This window comes from Gossypium arboreum, chromosome 6 (genome assembly GCF_025698485.1).
Source record: "Gossypium arboreum isolate Shixiya-1 chromosome 6, ASM2569848v2, whole genome shotgun sequence".
Lineage (NCBI taxonomy): Eukaryota > Viridiplantae > Streptophyta > Magnoliopsida > Malvales > Malvaceae > Gossypium > Gossypium arboreum.
Window position 1 is genome coordinate 114,286 of NC_069075.1, and position 21,101 is coordinate 135,386.

The window sequence follows — 21,101 nt, forward strand, 5'->3', positions numbered from 1 at the left end:
ATAGGAAAATAAAAGGGTAAATTACACTTGTGCTCACCTAACTATCAGTATGTTTCTTTTTTAGTCATCCAACTATGAAAAGTTACAAAATCTTCACCTAACTATTAGTAAATTTCTTTTTTGGTCACAACTATTCAAATTTGTCTTTTTTGTTCATCAGTTTTCGAAGAGTGGCAACTTTTAAAATTGGTATAATAGCAACTTTAATTCTTAACATTTATAAATTATGTCAATTTAGACTTGATTCTACAAAAAAACTAACCCTCAACATTTACACATTGTATAATTTGGTCTTTTTTTGTAGTTTTTCTTTTCTTTATGACATTGAGGGTTAATTTTAAAAGAATGAGAAAATATAAAATTATTATCTTAGATTTCTAGGTGTTTCTACTTTTTTATATTTTCAATTAAATTTAGTTAAAAATTATTATTTTTAGCTTTTTAGATGAAAGGATCACAAAGAAAAGTAAAACTATAAAAAGACTAAATCACACAATGTGTAAATATTGAGGGTTAAATTTTTAAAATCAAGACTAGATTGATACAAATGTATAAATATTGAGGTTAAAGTTGTTACTATGTCAATTTTAAAAGTTGCCATCATTAGTTCACTGACGACCAAAAAATACAATTAAATAGTTGGGTGACTATTTTGTTATTTTTCATAGATGAGTGACCAAAAAGGAAACTCGGATGACTATCAATGAAATTTACCCAAAAAGAAAAAAGGCCAAAGCAAAGGGACGAGTAGTGGGTTGAAGACTTAAAATTAAAGAAGGGGCTAATTAAGCAAAAAGATGGTTGTGTACATTAGTCATCATGGTACCCCCCACTATGTAGGTATATTCTCCCATCTCATTTAGACCCTTGTCCCTTAGGCCATCATTGCCATTACACGATTTGCATGGCCACCACGTGTCATATCCTGTACCGTTGATATCACTCCTCCGAAAATCAGTGTTGATGGGATGCCGTCTGACCCCTTGCCTGTTGGTTGTTTCGCAGGCCAAATTCAGACAAGGCATTTCAATCTATTTCACCCTTGTCCCTCATTTCCCATTTTCTTTTCTTTTCTTCACGTTTTATATATTTTCCCCATCTCAGTCTACTTGTATTTATTAAAGCAACGACCTTTACATACGTCTCTACCATTTTGTTCTCTGCTCATGTCCTCTTTTGCCTATGCTTTTGGCTGTATAAGAAATTGAATATTTTAAAATTTTGATGATATGGCACTATCAGATTATACTACATAAAATTTGTAAATTTTATATAATCTTAGAATGTGATATCTAGTATTTTAATAACTAAACCAGTAATTAAACCAATCTGATTACAAGTTCTTATTTAATTACTAGACTAACAATAACTAAAATTAAAAAAATTACTAAACTGGTTCAACTTATTCAATAACTGATTTTTGTCTTAATTTTCGATTTTTACCTATTTCGAGCCGTTTTCGTTACAACTAGTTCAACTCATTTGTTTAGACTAGTATATCAATTGATTTTCAATCTAATTAGTCCGACTAACCAATCTAATCATGTTGCAATAGTCAAATCTTGACAAAATCTAATTTTAAAGACCAAAATGTATCTAATTATCAAATTTAAGTACTAAAATTAACAAAAATAAAAATATCAAAATAAACTTAATTATTAAATTTAAATATTAATATATTATTAGTATTAAAATAAAAGAGTAAGTAAAGAAAATCTAGTTGTGGGGGTCACACTCGTCCGTTGGCATAAGGTGGATGTCGAAGGGGAGGGTCCTCCACATCTTTTCAGTCCCTTGTGTGAAAGATAAAGTAGACGGCTTAACTTAATTCAATTGTGTACTGTTTAACCAAAAAATAATTAAATCAATCAATATTAACTAAATATATTTTTTTCATACTTAAAAAATATTCTAATCAATCTCTGTATGTTAAGTTAAAAGAGTAAATTGATCATTTTGTTAAAAATTTATCAGCTTTTACTTTTAAGGATCGATCCTTATAAATCAACATGATGTACAAACACGTTTCTAGTTATTTCATTAATCATGTTAGTTTTAATGGTAAAAATAGAAAAAAATTTAATATAAAAGATCAATTTACTATCTGATCTAATATACAGATATTAATTTATTTATTTATTATTAAATAAAATAAAATACAATCAAACTTTTAATATAAAAGCTTTTGCGATTTAGGCGGTGAACTATTTTTTTTTGGTTTGTTTGTGTTAAAAGTAGAGTGGATATGGGAGAAGAAACCCCACTGGGCTGAGCTTTGGACCCAATCAGAAGTTGTGTACTTTTACTGCTACAATCGTAAGTTTTAACCATGGAAAAGGTGTTTGTTTTAAGTCTCCTAAATTGTACGGCACCAAACAACACTAAAGTTAAAAGTCCACTAAGGAATAAAGAAAATTCTGTAAGTTGGGACTTTTAATGTTGTGATGTAAATCACCTAAAGAAACCATCACCACACTTTTACATCAAATCTCATGTGGCACGTAGCTTAATAACCCACATTTGACTGCTCATCCACACCCAAAATCACTAATACAAGGAATAATGATTTCACTTCGAGATAAGTGTCTGTATGACCCAATAAGACCATAACAGATATGTTGATGTTAATGATGGGTTGAAATAGTAAAACTTCAATTATATCTTGTATTTTTACTTAAAATAAATAAATAAATTAATATATATTAAATCAAAAATAAATTAATGAAATTTGATAAAAGTATCATATAAACCCTTTTAATATGAGTAAAATTGTATTGTACTCTCTCTATTAAAAAATAGACAAATTAATTTATGTACATTAAATTAAAAATAAATTAATTATTTTATTAAAAATTTATCCATTTCTTTTGCTAAAGATTAATTAGCATAAAGTGCACATAACAGGTCATTGTGTCATTATTTGATTCCAATTTTAACAACATAAATGAATGAAAATTTTAACCGAAAAGACTAATTCACTTTTTAATTTAATGTACAAAGATTAATTTATCAATTTTTTGAATAAATGAGACAAAATACAATCTAACTTCTAATACTTTTATTATAGAATTTATAACAAAAACTCAATTTACTCTTTAATTTAATTTTAATGTACACTTTTACTCCTACATCCACCTCTTAGTAATTTTTTATCGTTAACCATGGCCACTTTCTAGTTCATGCCAAGAGTAAGAGTAGATTAAAAAGCAATGAAAACATACTCTAACGTGGACTTTAAAATCCCCAATCAGAGGTTGACAATCCATTGTACAAAGGAAGTTTAGTAATAAATTACAACGAAAATTCCTCCATCTTAAAAAGAGTTAATAACAAGCTTTTGCTACTAAGGCCAGAAAGAACTTACTTTTGTGTCATTTAATCAAAAATCCAATGTGGGAAAATTGTTGCCAAAGAGCATTTCAATCAATCACCAAATAAATCATCTTCACTATCATCATATGAGGCAGACTTAGTTCCAGGTTTACCACTTGAGGCACCACCAACAACATCATCTCCTGTAGGAGCACTATCACAAGTGTATGCCCACGAAGAAGAACCCACTTTTTCGGATAAAGATTCTCCGTAAAGATCGTCATAAATCCCACCTTTTGGTGTATTTTTTACCTTATTCAACAATTCTTGCAGTTTATCAGTCACACCTTTCTCAGAAACACCATCTTCTTTTACAGACGATACATCCTTACCTTTAGGAATTACTGTTGTTTGTACAAGAGATCCGTATTTTCCAACAAGACTTCCTTCTTTTACACCTATGGGTCCCGTTTCGGTTTCTACATCTGCACCATCTGAAATTCCAACAACTTCGACCAGCTCTCCCCCAGCCTGATCCCTGAAGGTAACTTTTAGTTTCCTCATTCTTTTAGTGGCTCTCTCTGGCAGTGTGCTGTCTTCACTTTCAGCTAATGAGATGGATTTGGGCAGCAAGTCAGATTTGCTCAGACCGTAACGATTTATAAGTGTATTGTAAGCTACGACAGCTTCTTCATCAGAAGGATCAGGCCGTGGGGGTAGATTTATCTCGGTGGGGGGTGGAGGACGAGGAAATAGAGCTGCATTGTTCTTCCTTAAGATATAAGTTCTCGTTGATGCAGCAAAACGTAAAGATTGACCTACTTCAAGCTCAACAGGTGTATCTTTTGTCAGACGCTCGTTTGCAACAAAGGTTCCATGCGCTGATCCCAAATCAATGACATATATGCTGTTGAGATTATAAGAGCTGGTGAATAACACATTATTACAAGAGGTTCTAAAATAAGTTGGGAGCTTTAGATGGTAAAAATACCATGGAGGCCCTTGTATTGGGAATCGGGTTGTATTTTGCCCCCTCTATTGGCCAATTAATCCGTATAATAAGAGCAAATTGGTCCTGTCAAAAATTTTAACCATTTTTACTATTAAAAACTGGTCCCTGTACATGAGCATGATGTTCATGCGGTTGTCTGGTTATTGCATTAACCACGCCAATCTTCAATAGTAGAAATGGATAAAAATTTTAATAAAAAGAACTTGTTTACTCTTTGATCTAACATATAGGGACTAATTTACCCATCTTTTAAGTAAAAGGAGCAAAATACAATCTGACTCCTAGTATAGAGACCTCCATGGTATTTTTACCAGCTTCAGACATAAATACTATATACATACATATATAAATGCAAGAGTGAAGATAAATATTTCATGTAATGAGGAATAGACTATGTTGTCTACCAATTACTACAAATCCAAGAGAAATAACTTGAGCAGAACCAACTTTAGTTTTAAATCTTCTATTACCATAAATAAATAAAGCAATAGGAATAGAAATGACCTGCCATTCTTGTGAGGAACAATAGCAGCATGCTGACGTGAAACGGAGAGATGATTAAGCACGAAATCACAAGTATGATATTGCCTGCCAAAGATGAGTCTGCGTTTATCGATATTAATGGTTTCGAGCACTTGTCCTTCCTTGACAACTTGAAGATAGTAGACACCAGGGCGAGGCTCAATAGCCCAATCAGGAGGTTGCCAAGTGGATTGACCGGCCCCAACCTGAGTGGCTGGCTTGGATTGAACATCCTCCTCTTGCTGAGGCTGAGCAACTGCATTTTGAATATGTGAATGTTGCTCAACTTGACCAGCTTTGGGTGCGGTTTTGTGGGAAGAAGAATTCAGGGATACCGAGAAGGGTTCCAAGGATTGAGCTTTTTTGAATCTATCAAGACCACCTCTCCCATACATTTTCCTTTTTTCTTTCTTTATTAATATGATATTACTCAACAAAGTAAAATCAAAGCATGAATATTTAACAATTAGCTGCTAATATTATTATGTCACCACTCAGCAGCCAACAATTTTAGCAAGTAATCCTCCAGCTCAGGCGTAGACCGCAACAGCAACCCTTGAACAACAACAAAAGAAAAAAAACCAATATAAACATTTGAATAATGTAATAGCACCAAAAGAACACATCGGAACAAACAAAAATTTTGTAAAATTGATAGGAAACCATAAAACCAATCATATTAGATTCAATGTACTATATGTATGATTGTAGATTTAGTCCATATTCTCCAATTGAATTATTGCAAGTCCCTATTGTTTTGAATTTTGAAATTTCAATCTTGTCGTAAATGTCATAGTTAACCCATTAACTGGAGTGAATAATACGTGAAAATAACAAGCTAACACGATATTAGAGATAGGATAATATGTTCAATATGTTCACCGCCGCATATTTTGAAAATAGCATAACTTAATTTATGAAATTTTAAATTTTAAAAAAGACGATTAAATCTACAACTTTAAATTACAGAGATTAATACAGAATTTAAGGTTTGTAAAATAGAGCTTAGGTCTTTCCAGAAAATCGATAGGAAACCAAAAAAAACCAATAACATATGAGATTCACATGCCCAGAAAGTGTTGCACAAGAATTGATTCAATAATCTACTAAAGTTAAACAATAGTAGAGACTAATTGACTGACCTTGGTTAGTAATTAGGGTTCATAAGCCATAAGGCAGGAAACGCTGAGGGAGTGAAGGCAGGCAGGGAACAAAAAAACATTCCATCGCAATCAATTCAACACTGTATCTGTCACCATCCATCATGAAACCCCAAACCAAAAGGCATAATCAACCGCAAACAACAACAAGAAGCTTCACACTCTTTCCGTCTTTCGATCCCTCTGTGCAGATTATGCTATGCCATTCACCGTCTTTCTTTCTATCAAGCTTTGGGTCACCAACACTGGAACTGAATGACCCAAAAACTTGGTATTATTTGCACTACTTGGTGTTAATGTGTTAAAAGATGCCACTACAATAATATGTCTTTTGCCACAGTAATGATGTTGGGCTCAGCCCATTTTGCATCCCCCAATTTGCCAACCTTGGCCTCATTTACAAACTATTGAGTTAATTATTAAGGCATAATCTTATCATTTACATTTTTATCGATTTGAATCATATTTTTTTAATAAAAATGCTGACTAAAATTTTAGATATTTGAACATAGTGTTTGTATGATAATTTACAATTTTACATGTATTTCATGCTAATTTTTTTTAAAAATTTCATGAACTTTTTATATTTTAAAAATTTTTAAATTTACATAATAGCAAACATTCATTGATCTTCCATTGGAGGGTAACAAGCACAGGCAAGTCCTGATTTGTTATTACCGTATCAAGCATGATCTTGTAGACTTCAGAAAATAACTAGCAGCACTTTCAATCCCTATTCACAAACTTGCTTCCTTGTAATCCCTCAAGTCTAAGAATCATCATAGCGGAGCATTTCCAGCGGGCTAAATTCCTCAAGTTGATAAATTAAAGCACAAGCCACCTTACCACAAACAGATTCAATGCTATTGAAAGAAGTGCAATGGTATGAACCAAAATTCCAAGCAATGATAAAATGAAGAAGCAGAAACCAAACAATTAGCCATACTTATCTCTAGGCTCACACTTTTTATGAGTGTTAATAGCTAGCTTCAACGATCATTAAACAAAGATCAAGTAACAGTGGAATTTAAAGACAGAGCAGATAAGGAAATGATCAAAGTAGAATTCTGAGACTCAAAACCATTGTATTTATTGGCACTCCATTGAAACAAATAAAAAGCTTAAGTCTCCTAAATGGCAACAGCATTCCTTTGGAACCAGAGTAAACCGCCATTTCAATCTCATTCCAAGGGACCTAGGACATATTAGGCTGAGCAATCTCTACGAGACGAGTGATAGACAGTGTACCATAAACGAAGTAAAAAGACCACATATCAGCAAATGATTGAAATATCTTTAAATTGCACATGGCTGCTTAAAATTAAACTCACTATGTTACAGATACATATTCTTCAATGGGAAACCTAGTAAATATCAACAATGGCTCAAAATTGAACCAAAAAAAAAAGAGAAAAAGCTATCTCTTATGAACTCTTTGCAATCGCATCTCAATCAATCTAGCAGTAAATTCTCCATCGCTGATCTTTAACATCTTTGACAATGGCAATTTGAACCCATATTCCACTAAAGCTCTATGCCTCGGCTTAATTTTTTTCTCTAAACTAAACGAAAAATACTGAGGAAATCTTTTCAATTCCTCCAAGTCACCTTCCATTTCCTCCAAAAAAAACTCAGCTTTAGGCCTCATATTGTTCTCCACACTCAAAGTCAACAGCCCGGGTGATCTCACCACCATGCGGTTCACCTCCGGCTCGTCAAAACCCAGAGATTGAAGGAAGTTAATTTTGGGTTTCAACGTGTTTTCCACGTTGGAAACTAAGAGAAGGGTAGTATGGGAATTCAGGACGAGGCCGAGGGAAGTGAGGAAAAGAAGAGTTGGGCGGAGTTGGGTGGGGACGGAGGAGACTAAGAGGCGAGGGCAACGGGTGAGGGAAAGAGGGAGATGAGGGAAAGGGAGGGAGACTTCGTGGAGGAGGAAGTTAATGGGAGGGAGAGGGTCGGAGGTAAGGAGGAGGGGGCACATGTCGAGAATACGGCCGATGGAAGGGCGAGAGAGGCCGACGGAAGAGAGGGAGCGTTCGAGGGAAATGAGAGATGAAAGTGGGGTGGAACGGAGGGAAGGGTTTAAGTTGAGAGCTTTGTGGGGATTGATGTTTAAGGATTGGAGGTACAGGAGCTTTTGGCGGAAAAGAAGACCGCCGTCTTTGGGTATGGGTGGGGTGGTGGTCGGATGTTTAAGCAGAGGTTGAGGATAATGGAGTTGGAATCTGCAAGCTTGCATTTTTACTTTTCCTGCTGTGAAGGATGTTGAAGGGATGGAGATTTTTGAATTTATTTATTATCTATCTTTATTCTATTAACAAAGATAATTTAGACCTCAACATATATATCTTTTATCAATTTTATTCTTACTCTATTTTTTAGCTAATTTTAACCATATTTTATTACCGAGTTTAAAATGTTAACATTTTAATTAATATTTTATTAAAATTAATAATAATTTATCTTTTTAAAAGATTAAGAATTAAATTTAACTATAATAAAAATAAAAATTAAATCGATAAAATATGTAAATATCAAATGCTTAGTTTATGTTAGAACAAAAATATACTAGAGCTCCATTGCACTATAGAAATACATACATGGATGTATGCTCCTCTTAAGATCCTCTAAATATCAGCATGTCAGCAGCAGCACAAGTTTTATTAAATATGTATGTTCTTTTTTGCATTTAAAGTATGATTACAGAGCAGTTTTGTCAAAGAAACAACAGTTGCTCTTCACAATTCCATCCAAAGTACAACAGAAAATACAGTTCGAAGTGTTCCTAAAAAGAGCAACAATGAATATGTTCATCCAGAAATGGGAAAGGAAAAAAAAGAGCCTCAACAGACCTCTATTTTCATAAACTAAACCTTTGGTAGGTCTGCTTCAATGAAGGGTTACATTCACTGCTAGGTTCCAAAGCCAAGGAACCTGCCTGCCACCGGTTGTCACATTCGCTTTTGAGAAAAATTTGGGGTTGACTTGATCGAGATACTCATCCTGATTGCGGCTACTATGCAACTCTGGATAGATCTCAAACATGCAAACTTAACAAGCACTAAAGAAAATCAACATGTAAACTACAGTAAGGAGATATCGACATTCATCTGCGAATCCTGTCTATACTACAATCTAAAAAATTCCTTTAAGCGATCTTCTAGGTTTGAGAGGATGTTTTTGGCAATCCTTTTCCTATGCTTCGTGCTTTTCAACCATGCAATTCCAGTAAGCACTCGCACCGAACATCCCTTTGCTTTTAAATCCTCGATTTGGTATCTTAGGTGAAGCTGCAAAAAATTGAAAAGTTTAATACTCAAAGTAACCGATAATGCAAAGAAAATCCTTGGTTTCGATTGCATTCATACGTTAAAATAGTCCCCAAGTGGAACTCCATGGAGAGTCATTACTTCTTCGATAAGCCAACCCTTTTTATCAGGAAGTGGGGATTTCTGTTGAGTACTAGTCACTTCTCCTCTAAAACGGGACACACGCTTATCGAATCTGAAATATATTTGCCGCTCATATACATCAGCACTTTCTGAATCCCACGGACTGCAAGAATAATTAAGACAGCCAGCTCTCTCCATAGCTTTACGATCCATTTCACCGCCACCGAATATCTCTATGAAGGAACTAATCTGAATCACCAACAAAGTAATTTACCATCATCAGATGCAACACATCCATAAATGTACTACATTTAGATGTGAAGCATCCTAAAGATAAAGCTATAACGGGAAAACTTGAAGTACCTCAGACACAAGATGGGTATAAAAAGAAGGTTCTTAGCGGGATGCATACTGCAGCAAAACTAGTTCTATAGAGGGAGAGAAAGGGGAACTTACAGGAACAGAGAGAGTAGTTGAATAAATCTCAGACATGCTAACATCCTCCAGGCCTAAGAAGGATCCACTCTCTTCGGTTTGGAGGCATTTGGTTTTGGACTCTTCTTCAACTATTTGCACTTTCTGCTCTGGACTCAAGGACCTGGCTTTCCACAGTGCCATGATTGTCCTAGTGAACAAAAAATTTGCAAGTCAAAGAAATGACAACAAGGGTTTCACAACCCTTTTTTTTCTCATCGTAGATCTTTAATACATGGGACTGGGGATTTAAATAGGCTGCAAATCAATGTTACAGTCGTTTAGCGGTTTCATGCTCTCCACCGCCTATATTTATTACCAGTATTCACCGCAGTTAACTTAATAGCATATGATACATCTGCAATCGCAATAAACACATCATGACCGAATATACATTGCAACTGCAGTTTAAATCCCCGTTTGGAACTAGTTTCACATTTGATTGCCTACGAACCACAGTTAATATAAGTACCTATGAGCTACACTGAAAGATACAAATGACTGGAAATTGAACTTCAGCCTGCCTTCACGATCTTGTGTCCTTGCACCATGTCTAGCATCCAGTCCTCTTCCTAGACGGAGAGTTATCACAATAATTGGACTGCCCATTGATGCCAAAGTAGGAGGAGAAACTTGAATGTCCTCAATGTCTTCCCAAAGGAAGTAGAATTTTGTCTTGTGCCCAAATATATTGGCATGAAACCCAAGTATTCTAGCTGACAGAAACAGGCGGCCCTGCATAGATGCAACTGCAGATTAACAAAAAGGGACAAATGCAATACATTAATTACTCAGAGCAAACACCACAAAATAAGGGAGCTTTACAAAAGATTACATAGCCCAACAAACAGAACCTGAAGAGGCATTTTCCGTTTCAGGTGACAGGTAAAGTCATTGATAAGAAATTCCTCAGGTGGAAGGCCAAAGAGTTTCTGAAAGGCCGAATTCGTTTGAGGAGACCTAAGATTTATCTGCAAATATATATCATTTGCTTGTAAGTGGATAACAAGAATGGACAATAACATTTCATTCATGGCCATGTGAAACTAAATAGAAGAATAGCCATCTATTTACCTTCTTCCCCACTTCTTTCTCCATCTTACTTAAGTATTCTTTAACTACATGTCCACCTCTTGTATTGTCCAAGAAAATTCTCAAGTGCAGTTTAGATTGACATGCTTGAGCCTGCTTACCTTGCAGAGGAATCCACACATCAGCTAGATCTGATATATTAGATTTTAAAAAGTTAATCTCAGCTTGTCCCAAGGATGTAGCTTCATCAAAAAGTCCATCAAAATCAAATACTTCTATATCCAGTACGGAAGGAGGCTCTTCCATTGCATCAAATTCAAATATTTCTGCAAAGATAAGAGCTCATTTAAGCAATTGATTGAAGTAAGATTTAAATAATTCTTGGACAAAATTTGAAAGGTTTTGATCTAAAGAAACTAAAAGAATCATTATTATATAGGATGCTAGTGCAAACAAGCAAACTGAATTCAAACATAGACAAAGGGCAATCTAGTTTTCACCATTCCACTGGGGACTAGATTTCTGGAACTTGATTGAGCTGGTTCTAGATTTCCCATTGCAAGTGAACACCACATATGGATCACAGTACCCACTTGAATCTACAGTTGCTAAATTACTTCCCTCAATCAAGGCAACTGTTAGTAACCATCCATTCCCTTGTGCTTTCACTCCATGATCACTTCCTATTGTTGTAGAGACAAAAGCAAAAGGAAATTAAAGACAGAAAAACAGGAAATGAAACATGGAAATCGTCCACTCTTCTTGCTTGTAGAGCAGAGTTCTAATTAGATGTGAATATTTACCCTTTTGAGCTCTGGCCTGCATGAAGCGTGAGATTATCTGCAGCAGCCTTTCACCTTGAAGAACCAGAACACCACACACAATGAATTCGCCAATTGAATCAGGCAAGTCAAGCCCAACAAACTCTAGTCCTTGAATTGTACTAGGAGCAGCTAGCCAGATATGAACTATTACATACAAGGCCATAAAAACTGTGGAAACTACAGTAAAATTAGCAAAGTACTGGAACGCCAACTTCCAATCTGACTTGGGTTCAGCTTGCAATGATCCCAAAATCTGTTCTTTGTTTAAACCAATATCCTTTGAATCAACTGGTTTAACAGACTGAGTTAGTAAAGTAGTGAACTGCTCAAACCCTTCCTTTAGACCTTGTCGAGCTCCATTCTCTATCATACCTTTCATCATCGTGCTTTGTAAGAAGTTCATTCGCCATGAAATAACCAAATGTGCAGATTGTTCTCCAGATGGAAGCTCAGGCCCAGGAGTAATGCAGTACAGCAATTCAGTTTTGAAGGTGCTCCCATATGGAACATCGGGAGTGCTCACAACTACTAGAATGGCAAAACTCTTTGCATCAGCTCTTATATACGTTTGCTCCTCGGTGGCTTTCGTAGCCTTAATCATTTTGGTTGGTGCCTTGATGTAAGTATAAACTCTTTTCAAGCTGGAATCACCATCTTCAAATTTCCAAGGCCCTAGCTGTGGATCCTTTGATCCTTGCATCTCAGCTAATGACTTAGGAAAACTTGAATCAGATGAAAAAAGTAGAGAGTTTAGCTCTGCAGGCGAAACCACATATGGTTGATCCACAAGAACTCCTCCAGGTAAATTGCTTGGAATTTCACTTCCCTGATCTTTAGATTCCATTGTTTTCATTGCTTCCTCAAATGACACAGAGGATAATTGATCATCAGGCTTCTCATCAGCAACATCAGCTCTTGAATTTTCAGGCATCTCAGTCAAATCAATGCCAGCAGTAGAGCTAGCCACAGCAGTGTCAGAATTTTTGTTAAAGATTTGAGCAATACGACCTGCTAGGGATTTTTGTGATAATGATTTCTCTTTCTCTTCCTTGAATGATTTATCTTTCTCTTCCTTGGAAGACACGCTATCTTCTAGTCTCAAAGGAGAAGGGCAGTTTGATGATGATGATGCATTATCACCATTACAACTCATGTCCATGGAAGAACTCTTTTGTTGAAAATAGATATTTAAAAGCACTTCACCTGTACCCAAGGTTGAAAGAGAACAATAATTCTTGGTAATCAGTAAAGCATTAGCCCACACCAACTACTTAATTAACCTCTTTTTGAGACTCGAAAAGGGACATTGAGACCCTTAATAAACATAAAAATTCTAGCACAGAGGCAACTAAAGTTCTGTAAATGCTGAAAAATGAAGATAGGAAAAAGAAAAAACATACCCAAATCCTTGTTCTTGGACCTATTGTTCTTGGGGTGGAGGGGATACCAAACAGTGCCGAGAGATTTCTGGGGCGCATCAAAAACCTGTGAAATTGGAAGTTTAACATGCCCCACAAAATCATCATTGAAGAACTTATCCTCATCCAACACAGAGATTTGAAGCTCCCCCTTAAAATCCTCTACTTTGAAAATGAATTCCTCACCCCAACTGGGGTTCAATGTCTTCTTCACCACTTTGGTCCTATACCTCTTTTTTCCTACCTGAAGCTTCACGTATGGATCACTGAAGCCGTTTAAATGCATTGCCGGTATGTTTCTTGCTTCAATTACGCCCACCACAAGCTTCATTTTTCTTTTATTATAGGTTTTATTTCAGGGATCAATCGAAAGATGATCCAAATTTGCTATTACTCCCCCAATCCAATTCTGATCAACACTGTTTCCGTCATTGATACAAGCAAGAATACCCAAGAATGAACAATGCCGCCATTTTATTATTTCCTTCTAATCATTGTCAATTCCCCTTCTTCCATGTCTGGGAGAAGGAAAGAAACAGAGGGATAAATCCCCAAAGCATTAATATTCAAATCTAACTCAAAACTGTTCAATTTTTTATTTAATTATTTATGAAGAATCAAGGCAATGCCCAGTAGCATCCCCTTAATTAATCATATAAGAAATAACAAATCCAGAAAGCTACATTGGTTGATGAAGAAGGAGAAGAAGACAAAACACAGATTCAATAACGATAAATAAATAATGGACGCACGCAAACAGAATAAATTATATTGATAAAGAATCTACAAAATGGATTAAATCTGGGAAATTTATATATTCTACAAAGATTCAAACAAAATACGTCAAAAACAGGAAAAAGATGAGATCATCTACGAAAGCAAATCCAAAAAAGAAGGAAACTTTTACTTCATTAATTAATTAATTAATTAATTTTATTTTGTTTAACAAAGAAATAAGAAAGGAGGGAGACTTTTGAACCTGTTACAAATTGCAATTTGCTATTGCTTTGCCCTTTGTGCGTTTAAGGTTTGACTTTTTTACTCCAAAAATTACTCCTCATAAGTATTTCTTCCTTCAAATTCCAACATTGGTTTAATTTTTAGATAAAAATATCAATTTTGGCAAAAATGAGAACCCTTAATTTATTAACATTTGGATTAGGAATTACAATCCAACACAACCCATTTAATTTCATCAATCTTATTTCATTTCACTTCACTTTTTTAATAATCAATTTTCGATTTTAGGATTCGAATCTATTTTTTAAATATTTATTTAGTATATATATTAAAAGATAAGTATAACATTATAATGGGTAAAATGCAAAATCATCAAGTGATTTCAGGGCAAATTCAGAAAATTATTTTACGGAAAGTAATAAATCATAAATATTATTTTTGAAGGTTAAGATACAAATTTATCATTAAATTTATTTATAACTTTTAAAAATTTAAAAGATTACAAGGTTTACTCCTTTAATCTACATAAAATTTTAACATTTGAAGCGAAGAAATGCCAAAATTTTAAAGTAAGTTGGACTACCATTCTTAATTCAGACTTGTTAGTTATAGAATTTAAATTGAGATGGTTTCAAGAAATTTACAAGTGCTGTAACATTGTAGATTTGTTCATGAGTCCGGGACACATGGCTCGTTTTTAAGGCTTGCACAAAAAGTAGGAAGGTTTTGATAAAAATATAGGCTTAAAAAATTAGTTTGTGCAAAAAAAAAAAGGATTCGTTTAGAAAACAATCGGATCTTGATAAAATTTTTTGTCTCGAGCTCGGCCCAACTCAAATTTGCAAAAAAGAAGTTGTTGTTTTTTTCGCTATTTTCCCACAGTTTTGCTTATTATTTTATTATTATTATTTGGATATTATATAATTCTTGTATTATTGTTAATTTTACTACTATTTTAGAGGAATTTACTTGTTAAGTTGTATTTATTTTAGTGTTATTTAAGTATAATTTTTTTAAAATTTATTTTCAATTGTTTGGGAAACATTTATTTTAATATTTTTAGTGTTTCGATATATTCTATTTTTCAATTTTTATATATAAAAAATAATAAAACTTAATATGAGCCAAATCGGACCCAAGTTTAGCATATATAATCCAAGTAAATTAGTATTAATTGATTATGTAATATAAGAATTAATTGATACCTTTATCCGCTATTTATTTTATATTTTTATTTTAAAAAATTAGTATCATAGTCAAGTTCACAAGTTTCTATAGTATTAATCTAGGGCACTTTTAAGGGTATGAACTCGATTTGAAGATATTACTAAGCTAGTTTAGAAATACTTGAGGAAGCATGTAATGATCTAACTTTTTTTGGTGTTATTATATTTTTAAATTGTTATTACATTCTATTAAATGATAATTTTCTCTATTTCTCATACATCTTAGTTTCTCAATAACAACATTATCGAGATTTTAGAATTTTATATACTATTTTTAAATAAATAATTTTGAGTTTTTTTATAATTTTATATAGAACCTGAATCAAATTACCAAGAAAATATAATAGTTGAGGATCCAAATTGTTATTATACCAACTAAAAATGTCACTTAACAACCAAGTGATCAAAAAATAATTTAAAAAAAGTAGTGATCAAATTGTAACTTTTTTAATTAAGTGATCAAAACGAAAACTTACCTATAATGGTGTAGTTTACCAAAAAACTTAACAGCTTAGTAACTTAAATAAAAACTTTTGAATAGTTCAGTGACTTAAATGAAAATTTTTGAATAATTCAATGACCATTTTGTATCTTTTTGAAGTTGAGTGACCAAAATGTAAACTTATTAATAGTTTAGTGACTTTAAGTGTAGTTTACCCTTTAAAAAACTTTCTATTAATAAATTGACCAATCTGTAAACACTGATCTTTCGAGGTAGATAGCTGACCTTTAGGCACTCGCTATTGTGCTGATGAAACTATAGCATTAGCTAAAAGTAGTGTTCTTCTATAGCATTAGCTAAAAGTAGTGTTCTTAGTTGCGTAACCTTCTTCTCTAGGAATATTTTACCATTCCTGTACATTTTTCTTATCTTTATAGGACCTACTCTTTTTTCTTTATGGGTAGGTAGGATTTCAAAAGGGTTGTAACATTAGTTGTTGATGCGTTGATGGAACAAGGATCAATCAATGGAGGCTACTAATCCGAATCCGAGTTCAATGAGCGGCGTCGCTGCTGCTTCCGCCGCCGAGCTTCTATGCTGTGCGAACGCGAGAGCACTGTTGGATTCCGTCGACGCATTTCTATTCGATTGCGATGGTTCCATTTCCACGCACTTTTCTACTCCCATTGTCTTTCATTGGATTTTGCAGTGAATAAAAGGTAACGATGCGATTGCAGGTGTTATTTGGAAAGGCGACAAGCTGATCGATGGAGTCCCACAGACGTTAGATATGCTTCGATCCAAGGTCTCTCTCTCACTCTTTCTTTGCTTTCCATTTGATTATTGAATCTCTGGTTCATCCTTGTGAAATGATCGATAATATTATTATCTGATTAATAGGGGAAGAAACTGGTATTCGTGACCAACAACTCTACCAAGTCCAGAATCCAATATGCTAACAAGTTTCAGTCTCTTGGACTTTCTGTCAATCAGGTTCTTCAAATGTTACTAATTTTACAAAGAAAAGAAAAGAAACAACTCTTTTTTTTTTTTTCCTGATTGTTCTATTGTATTTGTAGGATGAGATATTTTCGTCTTCTTTTGCTGCTGCTATGTACTTGAAGGTCAACCAGTTTCCTCCTCACAAGAAGGTTACTATTCTTGTTTTCTCTTTTTTCCCTCCTTAAACATTTTAAGGGATTTAAGTAGCGGCTATGCGTTTTCACTGGCATTATGTTTATTGTTGTTGCAAACCTAATGAATGTTACTGCAGCTAGTTGCTATAAATATCGGCTATGGAAACTAGTTGAAACTGATAAATAGTGATTCTTAACACAGTGTTGTGGTTGCTATTTGAATCTCTTTATAATTTCTTAGTGCTATTCTCTCTTGACTGTATGCTTGGCTGCTAAATCCTGCTTACCCTGTTCTTGGTACCTTCTATCCAAATGGAATATTCATGTTACTGCAGCCAGTTACTTTAAATATCGGCTATGGAAAGAGTTGAAATTGAAAAATTATGACTCTTAACACAGTGTTGTGGTTGCTATTTGAGTCTCTCTATCTTAGTGTTATTCTCTCTTGACTGTATGTTTGGCTGCTAAATCCTGCTTACCCTGTTCTTGTTACCCTCTGTCCAAATGGAATATGCAATTTTTGCCTCATTTATATTTTCCTTTTCTTGCAGCATAACTTTTCTTCTAGTATATTTGTTGGCCAGAATATGCAGTTGTCCTTGAACAATACCACTTCTTTTCTAATAGAATAAAAATTCACAGTTAAATACCTAAAGTTCAATTTCATCTCAAACTGTACGGTTAAGTGTCAGACTATCAGTATATGTATATCTCCAGCTAACTATCCCCCTTCCCTGTTTCTTGCTCTGTCTTTTTTTTTTTTTTTTTACCTTTGATTGTTGAAAATGAAATTGTCAAGGTTAGGTTCCTAGTCATTGAGGCTAAGAGTCCTGCACTCTACCAACAAACCACACAAGAGTTCTGCACTGCGCTTCCCCAGCCTCTCTCCCTCTCTTCCCATTTTGTCACACAGATTTTTTGTGTTTTCAATTTTCTTTTTCTTTAAGTTCAAAAATAAAAAATTTTGTTTAGAAATAAAGATGAATATATTTTTCCAAGTGTCATAATCGAGTGTTAGTTTATGCCTCATCAATTGTTAGATTACTGATGTTAATCAAAAGGACCAAAGTACATGATGAATGAACTTTAAGTATCTAATTACCATTTTTTATTCTTTAAGTATCAGTGGTATATTTAGGGGGCAAATGAATATTTAACCTCTATTTATTTTATCTTTTGCACACTACTTATAATTTGTTTGTATTTCAGGTTTATGTCATAGGCGGGGAAGGCATAGGACAGGAGTTGCAACTTGCTGGATTTACCGCTCTTGGTGGCCCAGTACTTTCTTAGTCTTTTCAATTTTGTTTTCCAGTTCATGACCTTGGATTAGGAATACATCCTCTTCTCCATCTTTCTAACAACTGACATGCTGTTTGTGTGCTGGACTGCTATTCTTGCCTTTGCTTGTTGCCTTGCTAGAGTGTCTTTGTTTGTTTTTCATTGTAATCTTTTCCTTGATTCTACCGTGCTTGTTTTTCTTGCATCATAATCTCTTGCTTTAATGAATTTTAAGTGCTTAGAGGAAATATTGTTGCAGGAAGATGCAGAAAAAAGGGCTCAGTGGAAATCAAATTGTCTCTTTGAGCATGATAAAGATGTAATGTAACATCTTGCCTACAATTTCTCTGAGTGTGTCACTTGGTTCTTTTTCCATGATTTTCGTAACTTCTACCTTCAGGTTGGAGCAGTTGTTGTTGGATTAGATCCAGATATTAACTATTACAAACTTCAGTAAGTTAAAAATTCCATCTTCACTTGTTGATGATGTTATGAATATTTGAGATTAGGACGTCTTCTATGCTTGCTTCTCGAGTATGTTTGTGCAAGTGCACTGAGAATGTAGTGTTTGAACGACGTAGTAAGTGGATGGCTACTTGCTTTGGCTTTGGTTTTGGGGGAAAAATAGCACGTCTTCTAAACTTATGGTTGTCTCTGAAATTTGTCCCCTAAAATAACTTAGAACCAGTTTCTATTCCCCATAGATTTCGTTGCTGAGCAATTTATATTTTGTTTTGAATCACAAACACTAATAACAGTCTTATTAGATATTTCACTACCTTGATCAGTAGCACATGTTCCCAAGTTTCGTGTTATATTTACCTCTAAAAAGTATTTTGACTGTATATGCATCTACGTTATTGATCTCAGCACATTGTTAAACTTAAAATATGATTTCTTTGCTCCTAAAATATATCTGAGGGGTCATTTTTAGTTAAATACTAGTTAGCTTAGGGGCACCAAGGAAATTTTAGGTTACAATGTTTGGCTAGATGAGTAGAAAATGCTAATAATTGCCTTCTATTAAACGTATAAAGCGTAGTCTAAACAAACTATTTTCAGATCTGATGAGTTAACTTGTAAGACATGGCAGCGCTTTTTGGAGTCTTTGATCTTTCTTTAAAATATTTGCAACTGGCAGGTATGCGACCCTTTGCATCCGTGAGAACCCAGGTTGTCTTTTTATTGCTACGAACTGTGATTCAGTTGGACACATGACTGATCTGCAAGAGTGGCCTGGTAAAGAAATTAGATTACTGCTCAGTTTGGTTGAGAGTTCCACTTCATTCATTTCTTAGTTTATATTTGCAGGTGCGGGATGCATGGTTGCTGCCGTTTGTGGGTCAACGGAACAAGAGCCTATTGTAGTTGGAAAACCTTCAACCTTCATGATGGACTTTTTATTGCAGAAGTAAGTTATTTTAATGCACTAGTTCTGTATATATACCAACCAGCAATGAAAAATTGTGTAATTTGCATTTATATGGACTTAAATGTCTGGAGTTTACTTCTGAAGTGATTAGCATCAGGTAGTATTATATAGTGCATGTGAAGATTGAGAATGTCTGTTGCTCAATTATGAATGAATCTGACTGGTAGTGGTGGTAGGCTCTTAAAATTCATTTCGCTTGCACCTCACTAAAATGAAAATGGCACGTTCACAGTTTGGGAACAAACGTGGTAGAAAACCCTGCTATGTTGAGTGCTTCTGAGCGAGCTGAACCGAGATCAAGTTTTGAGAAGCTAGAGCTTGACTTGAAATTTTAGGCTCGAAACTCAGCTTGAACTTGATGAAGTTTCACTTTTAAAGCTTAACTAGATTCGGGATAAAAATCGAATTGCTTGAGCTCGCTAAATTAGGGTGTTAGTCTCGATTAAAAGCTTGTTTATATAGTAAGACATGGATTTAATTTCCATGCTCACTTCAAACTCAACTATGACACTCGAGCTTGTGTCTAAGTTCAAATTGAGATTTTCTATTACTAATTGGGAGAAACTTTTGAACTGACCTATATACCCTTCATTGTTTATTATATTACTGATTTTTGTAACTTTAAATATATTTTTATTATTTATAAAGATTTATCACAATTATAAATAAAAGATTCGCTACTCGAGTCAAGCATTAGAATACTTGAATTTGGCTCGTTTGATAGCTCAAGTTGCTTGAGCTTGATTGAACAATGACCAAACCTGATACTGATTCTTTGGTGCATAATACTGATGAACACTTACCTTACTTATTCTGATCATCTCTTTTTTTCCCTGATGTGTTGTGCTTTGCAGATTTAATTTAACTACATCTAGAATGTGCATGGTGGGTGATAGACTAGATACTGACATTTTATTTGGACAAAATGCTGGTTGCAAAACCCTGCTTGTTCTATCAGGTTTATTGCTATTTCTTGTTCTTAAGACCATTAAACTAAGAATCTTCTTAGGTTTTTTTTATATTTTCTAATGTTTGCAATGCCTAAAATTTCAGGAGTAACAACACAGTCCACTCTTGATGACCCCTCAAACAGTATCAAACCAGATTATTACACCGACAAGGTATCTGATATTCTCAGTTTATTGGGAGAATGATCTGATTGTTTCATTTTCACCATTTTACTCCTTATTCTTGCCTGTTTGGCAGTGTTGTTTGCAAATTTATACTCAAAAGAATTATTTCCGCGATTTACTGTACCCGGAAACTGTTGAAATATTCTCGCATTATCAGGATACTGGCCAGATTGTTTCATGGCCTATCCATGTTCTGAAAACAAATGAATAAATTAAAGCTCAAAGCATATATCTGTATATATAGATATATAGTTTTTAATCTTTTTGTTCTTTGAACAAAATGGACGCAAAGCACTATCTTGATTATCATATTTGTTTGCATGATATAAAAGGAGCATATAT

The 21,101-nt window shown here is 34.2% G+C and overlaps 5 protein-coding genes across 5 annotated transcripts in view; 1 reads left to right on the forward strand and 4 right to left on the reverse strand.

Annotated features, from left to right (window-relative positions):
- Window positions 1-7,199, reverse strand: part of LOC108483591 (myb family transcription factor PHL7) — a 33,637-nt gene extending 26,438 nt beyond the window's left edge. Inside the window, exon 1 of the mRNA XM_017787074.2 lies at window positions 7,081-7,199. The gene's annotated coding sequence lies outside the window, so the exon portion shown is untranslated. The remainder of the gene's footprint in view (window positions 1-7,080) is intronic.
- LOC108483801 (protein phosphatase 1 regulatory inhibitor subunit PPP1R8 homolog) lies at window positions 3,170-6,329 on the reverse strand. Its single transcript, XM_017787389.2, has 3 exons — window positions 5,989-6,329; window positions 4,829-5,401; window positions 3,170-4,219 (listed from the first exon to the last, which is right to left on the reverse strand). The coding sequence occupies exons 2-3, from the start codon at window positions 5,239-5,241 to the stop codon at window positions 3,424-3,426; spliced, it is 1,209 nt and encodes a 402-aa protein (XP_017642878.1). The 5' UTR covers window positions 5,242-5,401; window positions 5,989-6,329; the 3' UTR covers window positions 3,170-3,423.
- Window positions 7,200-7,299: 100 nt separating the features above from the next.
- LOC108482020 (transcription termination factor MTEF1, chloroplastic-like) lies at window positions 7,300-8,333 on the reverse strand. Its single transcript, XM_017785127.2, has one exon. It carries the CDS (start codon window positions 8,246-8,248, stop codon window positions 7,424-7,426), a length of 825 nt encoding a protein of 274 aa, XP_017640616.2. The 5' UTR covers window positions 8,249-8,333; the 3' UTR covers window positions 7,300-7,423.
- Window positions 8,334-8,667: 334 nt separating this feature from the next.
- Window positions 8,668-14,361, reverse strand: LOC108481956 (C2 and GRAM domain-containing protein At1g03370-like). The gene is made up of 10 exons (XM_017785053.2): window positions 14,129-14,361; window positions 13,132-13,667; window positions 11,711-12,934; window positions 11,408-11,590; window positions 10,950-11,233; window positions 10,730-10,846; window positions 10,348-10,610; window positions 9,858-10,026; window positions 9,378-9,650; window positions 8,668-9,299 (listed from the first exon to the last, which is right to left on the reverse strand). The coding sequence occupies exons 2-10, from the start codon at window positions 13,478-13,480 to the stop codon at window positions 9,138-9,140; spliced, it is 3,024 nt and encodes a 1,007-aa protein (XP_017640542.1). The 5' UTR covers window positions 13,481-13,667; window positions 14,129-14,361; the 3' UTR covers window positions 8,668-9,137.
- Window positions 14,362-16,041: 1,680 nt separating this feature from the next.
- LOC108480177 (phosphoglycolate phosphatase 2) lies at window positions 16,042-21,018 on the forward strand. Its single transcript, XM_017783074.2, has 11 exons — window positions 16,042-16,433; window positions 16,515-16,582; window positions 16,678-16,770; window positions 16,857-16,928; window positions 18,123-18,194; window positions 18,454-18,513; window positions 18,595-18,647; window positions 19,336-19,433; window positions 19,506-19,605; window positions 20,481-20,584; window positions 20,680-21,018. The coding sequence occupies exons 1-11, from the start codon at window positions 16,304-16,306 to the stop codon at window positions 20,778-20,780; spliced, it is 951 nt and encodes a 316-aa protein (XP_017638563.1). The 5' UTR covers window positions 16,042-16,303; the 3' UTR covers window positions 20,781-21,018.
- The last annotated feature ends 83 nt before the right edge of the window (window positions 21,019-21,101 follow it).

Excerpts from the sequence above, each read along its gene's own strand:
- LOC108482020 (XM_017785127.2), bottom strand. The coding sequence starts at position 8,248 with ATGCAAGCTTGCAGATTCCAACTCCATTATCCTCAACCTCTGCTTAAA.
- LOC108481956 (XM_017785053.2), bottom strand. The coding sequence starts at position 13,480 with ATGAAGCTTGTGGTGGGCGTAATTGAAGCAAGAAACATACCGGCAATG. Across the intron at positions 12,935-13,131 it reads GTCCAAGAACAAGGATTTGG|GTGAAGTGCTTTTAAATATC; the intron begins GTATGTTTTTTC and ends CCTTGGGTACAG. Across the intron at positions 11,234-11,407 it reads ATCTAGTCCCCAGTGGAATG|AAATATTTGAATTTGATGCA; the intron begins GTGAAAACTAGA and ends TTATCTTTGCAG.
- LOC108483801 (XM_017787389.2), bottom strand. The coding sequence starts at position 5,241 with ATGTATGGGAGAGGTGGTCTTGATAGATTCAAAAAAGCTCAATCCTTG. Across the intron at positions 4,220-4,828 it reads GTTCCTCACAAGAATGGCAG|CATATATGTCATTGATTTGG; the intron begins GTCATTTCTATT and ends TAATCTCAACAG.
- LOC108480177 (XM_017783074.2), top strand. The coding sequence starts at position 16,304 with ATGGAGGCTACTAATCCGAATCCGAGTTCAATGAGCGGCGTCGCTGCT. Across the intron at positions 18,195-18,453 it reads TTACCGCTCTTGGTGGCCCA|GAAGATGCAGAAAAAAGGGC; the intron begins GTACTTTCTTAG and ends ATATTGTTGCAG. Across the intron at positions 20,585-20,679 it reads AACCCTGCTTGTTCTATCAG|GAGTAACAACACAGTCCACT; the intron begins GTTTATTGCTAT and ends CTAAAATTTCAG.